Raw genomic sequence first — 15,775 nt, forward strand, 5'->3', positions numbered from 1 at the left:
ACTTGCTCCAGCCCTGTGTTTGAGCTCATGCTTCCTTTTTTAAATAGCTGCAGAGTTTTTATGTGCTGAGAGTTGCCATCAATAGCTTTGGAAAAAAAAAAAAAAAGAAACCCATTCTGGTTAATTAGTCTTAGTTTTACCTAAGGAGGTGCTGTTAATGGAAAGAAAAGAGAGCTGAGGAATAGGAAGAAAATCTGCTTTAGCAAATATCATATGAAAAGAATTAGTATATTTAGGTTATTCATCTTAAAGTCTCTACCATCCTTTATGCTCTGGCAATTAATAATAATAGTAACAGTTTTTGCTATTGATTTAGGAAATAATATTGGAGTTATTATTCACTCTCTTTGACCATACAGAATGTGACCCAGCTGGCGCTGGGCTCACAAGGACTCACAAGGACACATCAACTGGGCCCTGAGGTATAAAGACAATAGCTAAGATAATCTTGGAAAACATCTTTTAGGGAAACTCTCACATAAAGCCCATCAAACAGAACACAAAAGACTTTCCACTCTTTTTCTATTAGCATTTAGTGAATAGAAATTTGTTGGACCAATGAAGACCCTCCTGACTCTCATAACTGAAACCTGTACCAATGATTGTTAAGAAAGACAATTCAAAATGTAGGATCACAGTTTCTAGCCAATCTTAAAAGGCTAAGCTTTCAGTGGTTTTGCCCGTTTTTAATGTTAATATATACTGATGGCTCTGTAACTGTTCTTTGGACTTGGGCAGACACGGCTGTGGCAGCATGCTTGTCCGTTTTCCCATTCTTGCCTACTCTGCAATATTCTTTGGTCTTGGGCAGACATGGCTCTGGCAGCATGGTTGTCCGCTTCCCGCTTCCGCCCTTTTTGAATATAGGCTGAATAAAATTTTTTTTTTGCTTTACTAAACTTTGTGATGTTTTTTCCCCTACAACACTATCCTTAGCAATTTACCAATATTCACTCATTTAATCTTCCTACTAGCCCATGTTTTACACATTGGGGAAATTCAAGAGCAGAGAGTAACATAACCAAGGTCATGAGAGCAAGTGCTAGAGGTGCACTTTGAACTCGCACGTTCAGATTCCATAGACTGGGCAACAGACCAGTAGTCTTCAGTAACATCTTCACTTTGTTCTCTATCTTTCTTCCTTCACCCTCACTCTTCATCATCATCTGCCCAAGCTGCCTAAGCTGCCCAAACTGGCAAAACTGAAGTTAACACACGTCTTAGCTTCTCAGTGCTGCTATAACAGAAATACAAGTAGGCGGTTTAAAAGAACAGAAATTGATTTTCTCACAGTTCAGCAGGCTATAAGTCTGAATTCAGGGCACTGGCTCTAGCAGAAGACTTGGCTCCCGCTGGTGGAAGATACTTGTCTCATCTTCTGTAACTCCAGCTAATCCTTGGTGATTTCCATGTGCTATCTATCTTTACCCCATTTGTGCTTGCTCGCTTGTCTGTCTAATCTGTTCTTTTTATATCTCAACAGTGGTTAGATTTAAGACACACTCTATACTGATTATAGCCTTGTTAACATAACAAAGATAACCCTATTCCCAAATGGGATTAGGCCCCCAGGAATAGAGGTTAGGGTTTACAACACATATTTTGGGGGGCAAAATTCAATCCATAAAAATGTATCTCTTTTTTTTTTTTTTGCAAGTAGGATGCCTCTCCCATCAGGAGTAACCTACACTCACCCATAACCTAAGAATGTTCAAAACCTTCCAGCTTAGATCACTAAAATATATCCGGGCACATGACATGGAATGGTTTAATTTGGTTCTTCTTTCTCCTCCTTTGGCAGAGTCAAGTTTCCAGATAGCTGCTGTATAGTTTTATTGTCCCTTTTCGTTCTGGTTGTCTGACAGTATTAATGAAGACGTCATAGCTATTGACTAAAGCAAGCACCTTACACCAAGACAATGGCAAAAATGGACATGGGGATTTTTTTAATGAGCCCCAGGTGGTGTTTCGTTCTGTTGTACATGAGTCGGAACTGACTCAATGGCACCTAACAACAACTAGGTACCTTTTCTAAAGTGCCAACTTGTTATAACAAAATACAACAGGTTCCCCCCATATTGTTTAATTTTTTTTAAAAGTTGATAGGTGAATTCAATTTTGTCCTTTAACTACTACCTACTTCTCATTCTCCTTTGTCTGGATCCTTCTGAGGGAGAAAAAAAATTCCTTTTGTTGGCAAATATTCTTAGTCAACCAGAATACCTGTGTAATCCAAAATGTTTATAAATATATATATAATGGGACATTCGTGTGTGCAATGTGATGAATAATTGCTTTAGGATATACAATTCAGAACATATGTCATTACTAGTAATAATGAGGGACGTGGCCTCATTTCTGGTCTTCTAAGTGAAAGACTACTACCATATAATACTATGACTCAAAATGAATGTTACTTTTTTTTTACAACATTTTCATGAAACAAGTAACTTATTTAAATAGTGACTAAATTCTGCTTTGTTGCAGTAACTGTTATAAAAAATACTAGTGAGGTGACTCACTGTTAAAGTGCAATATTTATCACCTACCAGGCAATTATTAGCATGATTGAATTGGCATTAATGTGGTAATTATGGATTGTCAATTTCCACCATAGTGTCTTCTCACCTAACCAAGCATCGAGAATGTGTGTATAGGAGCAGAGGAAGCAGGAGGCCGTCAAATGAACAAATCCAGTTGCCTATCACATCCACCACCACAGAATGGTGCAAGAACATCTAGAATAAAAATGATGATGATGATGACAGCTAATATTTATTGAAAAATTATTCTTTGCTAGGGCATTATGTCAAATGTTTTACAATATGCTATCTCATTTACTGATTCTAACCACCCTATAAAGTATTATTATTAATTCCAATTCATAAAGGATAAAACTGAGAATTAAAGACATGATGTAAACTGTCCAAGATCACAATACTAGTGAGTAGCACAGATAGAATTCGAACTGAGGTAATCTGAATCTGAAGTTCACATGCCTAATAGCTTAATGTGACTCCAGGATTTCTCACCCTCAGCACTATTATCATTTGGGGCTGGATAATTCTTTGTTGTAGGGGGCTGCACTGTATTGTACAACACTATAGAATACTGAGAAGCTTAGCAGCATGCCTGGGCTCTGCCCACTAGATGCCAGCAGCACCTTCCTTTGCCGCCTTCCCCATACCCAGTTGTGATGGCCAAAAATGACTCCAGACATTGCCAATGTCCCCTGGGGAACAAAATTACTCCCTGTTGAAAACCATTGTTCTACTCTAACCTCTCTTTATGCTGAATATATAATCTCATGTAAATAAATAACCTTCAGAAATAGAATTTTAAAGGCTATAAAGCATTATATGGATATTAAATTAATGATACACATAAAAGATCAGATTATTTTATCAAAAAATTATGTTTGAAAACTTAAACCAATCATGTTCTTTGAAATCTAGTCCTCTGTTGTACATCAATGAAATAATAAGCAGGAGGTGGTGTATCTTGCAAAGACTGTTAACTTCCTGCTTTAAAATGTGTTGCCATTTTTCACCCGGCATCCTTTAGAATACAAACTGAATGAGAGCTGTGTCCATAAAAAATTTATTTTAAAAGTGAGAGTCTTTTTGATTACTGTGTACAGACACAGTCTAAGTCAACAATCAAATAAAATAAAACAGTATATATATGTGAAAATGAAAATAATTTTATTAGTCAATTTTTTAAATTCAGAATTCTATTTTTCCTAAAATGGGAAACAAAATTTGATACAGCTTTGGTTTTGTTCATTTTATAATATATGCTTAAATATATATTAAAAACAAGCATCTTCCCATTACTACTTACATCATTTACTAATGTGATATTAGCTACCTTAGGAAAGATATAAAAATTAAGGTCTGCATTCCTGAGGAAATTATTTTAGAAATAAGTTATACATAAACAAAAGTTCTTAAAATAAGAAAAGACAGTGTAAAGTAACTAGTATTTCGTATAATTTGCAATAAAGTAAAACATACGCACACACACACATACATATGCCGAAGTTAAGGAAGATAGTGAAATTCATTTAATAAGCACGTTTCATATAAACAATTTTTCACGAAGTTTACATTTTAAGGGTCCACATGAAAAATCACAGTATTCACATAGACTAGAAGCAAGAGACACCGGACAAAAACGCCAAAAGATATTTATGTTGCCAAAGTCTTACAACTTTTCCAAATCTTTTTAGGATTTGGAAAAAAAAAAGAAAGAACAAAAATCTGGTGCATTTTTTGGTAAAAACACACACACACACTACCCATGTGATTTTTGACTCTTTTATTCCTTCTCATCAAAATACCACTTTACTACAAATTATATAAAGTTTTAAATTAATGGTGTTCGATTTAAATTTCCTAAGAAATGGTTTACCTGTTACATAAAAATGGAGTTAAAAATATATCTGGCTAAATAAATTTTAAAGAGACCAGTGGATGTGGCTGAGTTTATAGACGATATATATTTAAGCAGTCATATTTTCTTTACATTTTCCTTGGGTGCAGTTTGGAAGTAACCTGCCTTTTAATAGCTTACACTGCACATCATGATCGCAATCCAAGTCAGTAACATCACAACAAAATTATCTAATACATACATGTTGCTTAGGACTGCAATGTTACCACAGTTACTGCCAAATCAAACATCTCAGGAAAAACAGGATCACCAAGTCTTTCAATGTGCATAAATTCATCACTTTTGATAGGTTGCGAGTCTTCATTTTTCTTCATTTGGGGGGTTTTCCACTTGATCTTTTGTTGTTTCTTCATCTTTCTTTTTTACATCTGAAAAAAAATTTTTTTTCATTATATATAGAATATACTGAAATATATTTTGTGTATATTGGAATAAAACAGTTGGTTTTTCCTTTATCCATCCTAATGACTTTCTACTTGACTAGGACACATTTTGCCCTTAATCCAGATGTAGAAACTACACAAATAAAAGAGGTGTGTAGTTTAGGAATCTGTGGTCTCCCAATTACCCTTCTCTAGAATGATAGTATCAAATATATTTTTATAGATTAATATGTGTCAGGAAGTCTTCTACAGTATTATTACAATCTCCATTTGCAGATGAGTAAACCTTAGTACAAACAGGTTAAGTGAGTTACCCACAATCAAAGAGCTGGTGGGTGGCAGAGTCACTATTTGGACCCAGGCTAACTGGCTCCGTAGCCCATGCCGTTAACCACCTCCAGTTTCCTCACACTTCCTATCCCGTTTGTCCTTAGGAGATGATTTTACTTTCTACTTCGAGCAGAAGGAAAAAAAAAAAAATATATATATATATACACATGGGAACTTCATACCACCAAGAAAGAAAGCAGTGCCAGGAGCAGAGCATGTCCTTTGGACCTGAGGTTCCTGCACTGAGATGCTCCCAGACCAAAGGAAGATTGATGACATGGACCTTCTTCCAGAGCCAACAGAGAAAGTGTTCCCCTGGAACTAACGCCCTGAATTTGGACTTGTAGCCTACTTGTCTATGAGAGAATAAATTTCTCTTTGTTAAAATCCATCCACTTGTGGTATTTCTGTTGGAGCAGCACTAGATGGCTAAGACAAGTGCTTTCAATATAATTGAATATATTTTCAATATATTCCTTCCACATGATTTCTGTAAGTGTAAAACATCAAACTTTCCTTTCAAACATGTCCCTTTCACTTCAGCTGCAAATAAGCTTTATTGAACACTGCTTATCTCATTTTATAGTCATAATTAATTAATAAGAACTTTTGAAAAAGTTATATGAATGCATTCATATTTCTTAATTATCTGGGATGATTCAGTTCTCTAGAAGTCTAGCTTTCAAAGGTTATATATACATGACATAAGCCAAAAAAAAAAAAAAAGTTGCCATTGAGTCAGTGCTGACTCATACAACCCCACGTGTGTCAGAGTAAAACTGTGCTCTGTAGGGATTTCCATGGCTGACTCTTCAGAAGTAGATCACCAAGACTTTCTTCAGAGGTGCCTCTGGGTGGACTTGAACCTCCAGCCCTTTGGTTAGCAGCTGAGTGCATTAACTGTTTGCATCACTCAGGGACTCCATATATGACATAGGTGTTTTATATATATATAGGTGGTAACTATGTTCTTTTACATAAAGACCACACTCAGAGCCCACTTAAGCTACATACTGAATTTTGCTTTTCATTAATACAGGTTTAAAATAATCAGATAGAAGTCTTTTTTTTTTTTTAATTACATTTTTGTGCTTCCATTATTATGTTCTGATCTTTGTGTCAATTGCTTGTTCCACTCATTGTTAGAACACGAGGTATAGTACAACGTTTTCAAGTAGTGCCTCACGGAACAATAATTATTCAACAAGTTTCTTCAAATATGGTCAAATAAATGTGGGAAGGAAATGCTGCATGTCCTCTCCTCAGAGGGTGTAGGCACAATAGCATGCATGTTAAAGGTCCTGTAACAAAGACTCTGAGAAGTCCTTGTTCAAAAAAGAAACACTCTGAGAAGTATAAAAAACTAATTATGTTTAAACCAACAATTCCAAACTTATTTGACCACAACATATTTTTGTATGTGACACATTAACATCCAGAGTTTCCACGAAACAGCCCTTGGAAAAAGGTGTAATGGTAAAGAGGAAGGCCTGAGAGCCACAGATTCTACCATCACCTAATTTTGTGAGCTTGGGCAAGTCACTATGAGTTGAAGTTGACTCGAGAGCAACAGGTTTGGTTTCATGGTTTGGGGCAAGTCACTTACCCTACTTGGGGCTTAGTTATAGTAACATCTATACATCAAAAAGGTAAACTTCTTAAGATTCCTTCTCCTTCTGTATTTCCATATGTACTTAAAAGATAACATACTCATAAGACTTGTCATTTATGGGATAATCTCATTTGCAATGTTCTTTAAAAACACGTATTTTATATTCCAAAGTCTACATCTCTGAGTAGTTTCTCTCAGGCCCACCAGACCTATATATCCAACTGCTTAATCAACATGTCCATGTCAAATGGAATATGGAGAAAATAGAAATCTTCACTCTTCCAACTCTCAAAATAGCCCTCCTCCAGACTGTCCCTTCTCAGTATATGGTATCCTCATCCATTCAGTTGCTATAGGAGTTATCCTTCATTAATCTTGTTCGTCTCCTTAACATCAACCTATCAACAAGCCCAACTGATTCTGCCTCTAAGACACATCCCAAATCTATCCAACTTTCTCCATCTTCAGTACATATTTGAAGCCATCATCTCTCACTGGACTACTGCAATAGTAGTCTCCATGGGTAAAGGGTTAAAAACAAAAAACAACCCTTTCTCTAAGGACAAATTTAACTTGGGGTTAATTTTCTAGCTCTGTTAATCTAGAAACCAGGTAAATGTGGAATGCCTGCCTGGTTACTAAGCTTATGGTAAAAACAACCTGAATGGTAAATACATCTCTACTGAAAAAAACTATATACGTGGACTATAAATACCTCATAGGAAACCATAGCATTGAGTTTCACCGAGGGCAATGACTCTTGTAACTTAGCATATCTCTTGCAGGTAAGATAGGAAGCTGTGTTCAAGGACTTGTTACAAAGTATTAGCTCCTGTGAGGCATGGGGCCTCTAAGCCAAGGTGGACCGTGTCCCCAGTGATGCAGGTCTTGTCTCCTTGGACTTGAGGCCTCACATGGGTGGGGGAGGGCAGAGACTAGTCCTTTAGATTACTATATGGGCTACTGCAAGGATTCCCATAGAAGAGATCTTGTGAGGCTGCCCTGCTAGACTGCTGTTTCTCAACCTTCTGAGTAGACTGACACCAAATGTGGTCTGTGGTGCTCTTGTCAGTCTGAATCTTTAATTGAGCCGAAAAAATTCTCTAACAGGGCTGCACCTCCTAATTCAACTATTATTCAATTATTGCTCTCCTACAGTCTATTCTTCACATAACAGAGTGAATGTTTTAAATACTCCCCTGCTGAATATCCTCACATTTAGAATATAATTCAATTTCTTCCCCCTGGATTACAAAGTCCTGTAAGATCTATCCTGTTTATCTTTCCAGCATCGTCTACCACTTTCCCTCTCACCCACTGCCCTCCAGCTAAACAAGTGTTTCCTGACCACTTCCATCTCTTTCCACTCTAAGAACTTTTCACTAGCTGCTCCTTATGCAAAGAACGCTCTTACCTCAGACTGTCATGTGGACAGATCATTCAGTTATTATTAAAAACATGATTTTCATTCAGATCTCAGTTAGAGATTCCCTAATTTCCCAATCTAAAGTAGCCACACAGTAAGCCTACCATAGCACCCCAGCCTATTTAATCCTCTGACAGCACATATCACTCATATTTTTCATGCTCAGTTAGATATTTGTTTACTTTCTAACTCTCCCCATTAGAATATAAAATCCATGACAGAAGGAGTTTACATCTATCTTATTCACCACTATATATACTACCAGTTTCTATAATAATGCCTAGCACTCAGTGGGCACTCAGTTGAATGATGGATCAAATGGACAGTTAGTGATGATTGGAGAAGAAATGGCTTTTTGTGATTTTTACATTTTCCTGGGCTGCCACCCTCTGTCACTTCTTCCTGAGATTTTATAAACCATCAATTCCCTCCCTACCATGATCATCAATTTTGAAGAGCTTGATTAAGACAGATTATGAATTTAGCAAATCACAGACAGGTTAATTTCATGGAGGATACAGGACCTTTGAGATTCTAGGTTTCCTTTCATTTAAACCAAACCAAAAAAACCAAACTATTTGCTGTCGAGTCGATTCTGACTCATAGTGACCCTACAGGACAGAGCAGAACTGCCCCATAGGGTTTCCAAGAGGCGACTGGTGGATTTGAACTGCCAACCTTTTGGTTAGCAGCCAAATGCTTAACCACTGCACCACCAGGGTCCCCTCCTTTCACTTATGAATATTAAAAAATAAAAACTAAAAAAGAAACAAGATAGATCTGGGAGATTCCTGAAGATCTTTTCTAGAATTTGTATTTTTAAAATGACTAAAGCATTGAAACCATAATGCCTGAGACAGACTCTCGCTTTCAGTTTTTATTAGCGATTGGGAACTATTCATTTTAGAATCCTTAATAATATGGACTATTTGTACTTAACTAGTAAGGAAGAGGATAAGCCTTAAAAACTACTTATTTATAGTTTTGTTAATAAATAATTATTTGTACTTAACTAATAAGGAAGAGGATAAGCCTTAAAAACTACTTATTTATAGTTTTGTTAATAAAGGATTGTCATCTACATATATAAGCTTATTTGTTTAAAAGTTAAATGTTCATAGCATTTTTAAAGAAACTGCTTTATTGAGATATAATTCACTTACCACAAAATTTACCTATATAAAGTGTGCAATTCAGTGGTTTTTAGTATATTCACATATATGTGCACCTACCACCGCAGTCAATTTTAAGACATTTTCATCATCACAAAGAGAAACCTTTTATCTATCACCTCCTAATTCCCTCAGCCAAATGGTCAGCCATTTGAATCCACCAGGCACTCCTTGGAAACTCTATGGGGGAGTTCTACTCTGTCCTATAGGGTCGCTATAAGTCGGAATCAACTCAACAGCAATAGGTTTGATTTTTTTTTTTTTTCCAGCTCTAAGCAACCACTAATCTACATTCTATCTCTATACTGTTGTTGCTATTGTTAGGTGTTGTCGTGTCCGTTGTAACTTACAGTGACCCTATGTACAACATAACAAAACATGCTTGGTCCTGCGCCATCCTCATAATTGTTGTTATATTTGAGCCCAGTGTTGCAGCCACTGTTTCAGTCCATCTCCTTGAGAGTCTTCCTATTTTTCACTGACCCTCTACTTTACCAGGCATGATGCCCTTCTCCAGGGACTGGTCCCTCCTGATAACATGTCCAAAGTATGCCATCCTCACTTCATAGGAGCATTCTGGCCGTACTTCTTCCAGGGCAGATTTATTTGTTCTTCTGGCAGTCCAGGGTATGTTCAATATTCTTTGCTAACGCCATAATACAAAGGCATCAATAAGGTTTTCCTTATTCATTGTCCAACTTTCGCATGCATATGAGGTGACTGAAATTATTTTGGCTTGGGTCAGGTGCACCTTAGTCCTCAAAGTGACAGCTTTGCTTTTTAACACTGTAAGGAGGTCTTTTGCAGCAGATTTGCCCAATGCATTATGTCATTTGATTTCTTGACTGCTGCTTCCATGAGCATTGATTGTAGATCCAAGTAACATGAAATCCTTGACAACTTCAATATTTTCTCCGTTTATCATGATGTTGCTTATTGGGCCAGTTGTGAGGATTTTTCTTTTCTTTATGCTGAGATGTAATGCATACTAAAGCTGTGTAGTCTTTGATCTTCAGTAAGCACTTCAAGACCTCTTCACTTTCAGCAAGCAAGGCTGTGTCACCTGCATATGGCAGGTTGTTGATGAGTCTTCCTCCAATCCTGATGCCACCTTCATCTTCATATAGTCCAGCTTATATTATTTTCTTAGCAAACAGACCGAATAAGTATGGTGAAAGGATACAACCTATCTCTACAGATTCACCTATTTGCGATATTTTATATAAATTGAATCAAGTAATATGCGGCATTTTGTGATTGACTTTTTTTCACTTAGATAATGTTTTATTCAAGGTTCATCTGTGTTGTAGCATGTATCAGTCCTTCATTCCTTTTTTGAATGAATAATATTTCGTTGTATGGATATACCATAATTTGTTTATCCATTCATCTGTTGATAGACATTTAGGTTGTTTCCACCTTTTGGCTATTGTGAATAATGCTGCTGCAAACATTTATGTACCTATTTCATTTTGTGCATTCTTCAACATCTGCTGTTATATGTGGACTGTATTTTTTTTTTTGGATTTGGAGTTTCTTAGTTGTTGCCTTTGACTTTATTTCAAAATTATTTAAAGGAAAATATAAAAATAAGACCAATGTTCTTTCAGATAATGGAGACTACTAACTCTCATACACTGTATCTGTTCTCTTTTGCTTAACTAAGCAATGTCAGTAAGTATTAAGGTGTTGTCTGTGTGTTTAAGGTACATAAAATTTAATTAGGCTTTTTATACTAACAAGTAATATATCCTCTCTACCTCACTAGTTTAAAATGGGCCATTCAACAGCAACATCATGTCCTGATAGTCATATTATGCTTTTAAACTTAAAAGGACAAATATATTTTACATGTTTTATTTCATTTCTTCCCTTCCTTTCTTCCCTCTAATAATATTTTATGTGTAGGACTAAGCAACTAAGACATAATTTGGTACCAGGAGTGGGTGCTGCTTTAACAAACACTTAAAATGTGGAAGTGGTTTTGAAATTGGGTTATGGGGCTAGAGGAATTCTGATGTGCTTCATAGTAATGCCATAGTTTGCCTTGAAGAGATTGTTGGTAGAATTATGGACATTAAGGGCAATTCTGATGAGGGCTAAGAAAGAATGAGAGCTGTTATGAAAGCTTCTATCCTCATGAACAAAGTGTTGCTAAAAATATGGACATTAAACGTGATCCTTTAAAAGGAAATGATGAACATGTGATTCATCATTATGCAGTGGCATAAGTACTTGTCTGAATTATGTTCAAATGTTTGGTGGAAGGTAGAACTTATAAGTGATGAACGTGGATATTTAGCTGAGATTTCCAAGAAAGATATTAAAGGGGCAGTGTGGTTTCTCCTTGCTGCTTACCGTATGATGTGGGAGGAAAGAGATGGAATTCAAAATTAACGGTGCAAAATAAAACCAGAACTTAAAGATCTGGAAAATTCTGTTGTTCAAACTAAGGACATGTGTCCTAGAACTCTCACCAAGGACATAGCTACTCAGTCTCTTGTTAAAGAGATTAAGCCTGTGATTGATGGATCTATTTAACCACGGAAGCAAAAATCCTGCCAGCTTAGACTGAAAGGGATAGAGACAGTACAAAACAAAACAAAGCTGCCTGCCTCCTGGAATTCTGCAGGCATAAATGAGCCAATGGAGTGACTTGGTTGCAAATATCTGTTGTCCTCCAAGAGAAAGAAGACACCACCCCAGGAACAGTTCAGAGATCAGTAGAACTGTTGGAAGGATCATGGCAGGCAAGACTGCCTCCATTTCAAAGAGTAGAAAAACTGTCTACAAGGTTTCTAAGAGTCAGCTCTCTACCAACTCAGTTTTGGAATGTGGGGCTGCCATTTATGTGGGCCAAGAGGATGGGGTAGCCATCTAAAGCTAAGTAGGTGGGGCTGCCATGCTCACAGGGCAGGAGAACAAAGCCTACTAGGGTGAAAGGGTAGGGTCACCACCCGGATTCACTAGAAGAATGGGTCTATCCAAAGCTGAGGAAGCAGAGTTGTCCCAGTAGGCCTGGAAGATGGGGCTGAAGCCCAGGCCAAGGGGCCTCCACCCAGAATCCAAAGAGTGTGGCCAACAGCCAGAGTCTGGGGGGTATGGCCATTGCCCAGATGGTCCTGAAGAACAGAGAATTATTTGCAAGCCTTGGAAGCTGATGTAATTTGTTCTGATGGGTTTTGGACTTGCTTTGTACCCATGTTTTTACTCATTTGTAATGGGAATGTCTACCCTATGTTCATTCCACAACTGTACTTTGGGAACAGATAAACTGCATTCTAGATTTCACAGATCTAGAGATGGAAAGGAATTTTGCCCTAGGATGGACTATGCACAGATTCGCACCCATACTTGATTTAGATGACTCAGAAGATGAGATTTTGAACTTAGAGTTTATTTAAGACTTTTGGGATGATGTGATGGAGTGAATATGCTTTGTATGTGGGAAGGACATGAATTTTGGGGGGCCAAAGAGTGGAATTTTATTGAATTGTATACCCCATAAAATATGTGTTGTAAATCCTAAACTCTACTCCTGTGGATGTGATCCCATTTGGAAGTAGGGTCTTTTTTGTTATGTTAATAAGGCCATATCAGTGTAGAGTGTTTCTTAAGCCAATCACTTTTGAGATGTAAAAGGAGCAAATCAGACACAGAGGAGAGCAAGCAAAAAGGAAGGGGAAAATACATGCCACATGAAGATCACCAAGGAACCCAGGGACAGAAGCTGAAAAGAAACGACATTCCTCCAGAGCCGACACAGACAGGAAGCCTTCTCCTAGGGCCAGCACCTTAAATTTGGGCTTCTAGCCTCCTAAACTGAGAGAAAATAAGTTTCTGCCCATTAAAGCCACCCACTTGTGATATTTCTGTTACAGCAGCACTAGGAAACTAAGACAGTATGTGTGTACTTTTTTACTATTACCTGCAGTAACCCATGGGAGATATGACTTTCCTTTTCAAATATTTTTTAATGAAGCAATGACTTTTGAAAGGTAAGGTAACCATGGAACTCCAGGATCCAGTCACAGTCCCTGGCCTAAAGAAGACATGCATTTTATAGGGACTGAATCAGGAACATTTACAACTTTACCACGTAATAAATAGCCTCCTGAGTCAAAGACAGTCAAGAACACTCTTCTTGGTCTTGCACAAATGGAGCTGATGTGCAGCGGCTTCCCTTTCTTGCATCATTGCCACCAGGAATAACTACTACACACGCACTGGAGTTCCCCCTGGAATCTAAAGTGGGGCATAAGTCACAGGTATTTTTGGTAATGGCTCGGAACTAAAATTATCTTTAATCTTTATGAGTGTTTTAAAATGAAAGGACTCTTCTAACACTTTATTAAAAATGTTGATATATTTATTTTAATAAGACTAAACTCTGGAAGCTACATGAACTATATGTGAGTAACGGGGAGAAAGACCCAAGACTTTCCTTGATTAGTTTCACTACTCTCTCTTTTTCTTAATTCTACTTTTCCACTGGTTGAAGAATGATCACCTTTTACACAAAGATTCACTTTAAAGATCTCAACCTTTGTTGAAAATAAAACTTCCTCCTAGGTATGAGAAGTAGAAGGGCTTGCAGAATACTATAGTGAAGCAGAATCTTTCCAAAGTGATTTGTTAATGGATGGCAGAAGGAAAATTATTTTATTTCAGGGGTTCTTCAGTAAGTTGTAAGCTCTTTCAGGGAAGAGATCATATTCACCTTTGTATTCCCAATCACTAGCACTGTGCACAACTATACGGATTTATGTATAAATAAATGTTCAGTTTCCACATACACACCATGAAATGAAATTGTCAACTTTCAGAAAGGCTGAAAAATCTACTCAGCCTAAAGCAAAAGCTGAGAGGGTTTAGTAAACACATAAGAAAAAAGAGTGCTTTTAACTAGCTAAAAGAGAAACTGTTCTAGAGGAAAAGATTGAATAAGGAGAGAGCGTGCTGGTGATTTTAAGAGGATTTTGAGTGTTACCTTCCTTCACGCTGAGAGCCTCCAGTTTGGCTGGCAAATCTGAGGTTCTGCCTGTAGCAGCTGAACTTTGGATATCTGGTAAGGCATTCCGGCGGCCTGCCCTTGCTGAAGATGCGAAACTGGTGACCACAGACTCCACATCAGTCATTTCTGATGAATCTTTCCTCATAGCAGCATCTACAAATAGAATGTGCACATGAAGAAGAGGATCAGCCTATTCAAGGAAAATATTCATAACAGTGGCTAGATCAAAAACACAAAACACAACAGGCTCAGAATTGAATCATTGATTCACGCTCTTCATCTATAGCTACTGTTATGGTCCTGGAGCTTCCATTTGCGCACATTTGCTGAATAGAACAGGAAGTCCTCAGTGTGAGCCAGACTGCTATAAATACCCCCTGAGCCGAACGAGCCACTTGGATGCTTTAGGGTGCAGTAATCCCTTGCTTTTGTTCTGCTTTTCTATGGACGGATCAGCCAAACTTGGGCTTGGAAGGAAATGAACACTGACTTGTTTGGCCACTCCTGTAGAGACACTTCCTACCGATTATTTGCTGTGGTGCTTGTTCAAGCTGAAACCAAATCACTATAATTTGCAGGGACCAAACAAAATGCACTCTGTTCCTACCCTTAAGAAATGAGAAATTCAACTCAAAGGGTTTTTTTAATCCCCAGAAAGAGTTATGCATTTTGATTTTTTTGTAGTCTCAGACCTATTTTTTTTTTAAACTTTTTTTTTTTATTGTACTTTAGGTGAAGGTTTACAGAACAAATAGTTTCTCATTACACAGTCAGTATACATATTGTTTTATGACATTGGTTAACAAACCCACATGTCAACACTCTCCCTTCTCGAGCTTGGAGGATCTTCTTTCTTTTTTTGTGAAAATATACATAGTCAAAGATACACCACTTCAAAAATTTCTACATGTACAATTTAGTGACATCAATTACATTCTTCCAGTTGTGCTACTATTCTCACTATCCTTTTCCAAATTATTCCAACACCATTATCTTCAACTCACTGCCCCCTAGGCTTCCCATCAAAGCTTCTGAGTTGCTGTTGTCAATCTGTCTCACACAGATAATTCTTTTTTTTGCACTTTAGATGAAGGTTTACAGAACAGAATAGTTTCTCATTAAACAGTGAGTACACATATTGCCCTATTACAATGGTTAACAACCCCATGACATGTCAACACTGTCAGACCTAATTTTTAATGGACTCATATTTATGTTAGGGAAAGTAGGGCCTGCTTTACCTTTTCTTGCCTTCAAGTGGACATGGTAATTATAAGCACTTTCTTAAGCATTTTTGAATTTCCTAGCAACTGTCTCTAAGAAAGAATTCTAAACAGTTAATTCACTATATAGGGTGGTAGGTAGCAGATATTGCTTATTCTA

At 37.2% G+C, this 15,775-nt stretch overlaps 1 protein-coding gene across 4 annotated transcripts in view; it reads right to left on the reverse strand.

The window, feature by feature from the left end:
• Positions 1-3,772: 3,772 nt before the first annotated feature.
• Positions 3,773-15,775, reverse strand: part of PKIB (cAMP-dependent protein kinase inhibitor beta) — a 122,088-nt gene continuing 110,085 nt past the window's right edge. For 3 of the 4 annotated variants that reach the window (XM_023737172.1, XM_004382727.3, XM_023737171.1), the window contains 2 exons: positions 14,369-14,545; positions 3,773-4,823 (listed from right to left, as the gene is read on the reverse strand). In XM_023737172.1, coding sequence (XP_023592940.1) covers positions 4,756-4,823; positions 14,369-14,537 — 237 coding nt within the window. In that variant the 5' untranslated portion in view covers positions 14,538-14,545 and the 3' untranslated portion in view covers positions 3,773-4,755. Of the gene's footprint in view, positions 4,824-14,368; positions 14,546-14,713; positions 14,734-15,775 lie in introns of those variants that run through there. The other variant, XM_023737173.1, reaches the window with a different exon arrangement.

The sequence above is a fragment of the Trichechus manatus genome, unplaced genomic scaffold (genome assembly GCF_000243295.1).
Source record: "Trichechus manatus latirostris isolate Lorelei unplaced genomic scaffold, TriManLat1.0 scaffold00098, whole genome shotgun sequence".
In the NCBI taxonomy this organism is placed as follows: Eukaryota; Metazoa; Chordata; class Mammalia; order Sirenia; family Trichechidae; genus Trichechus; species Trichechus manatus.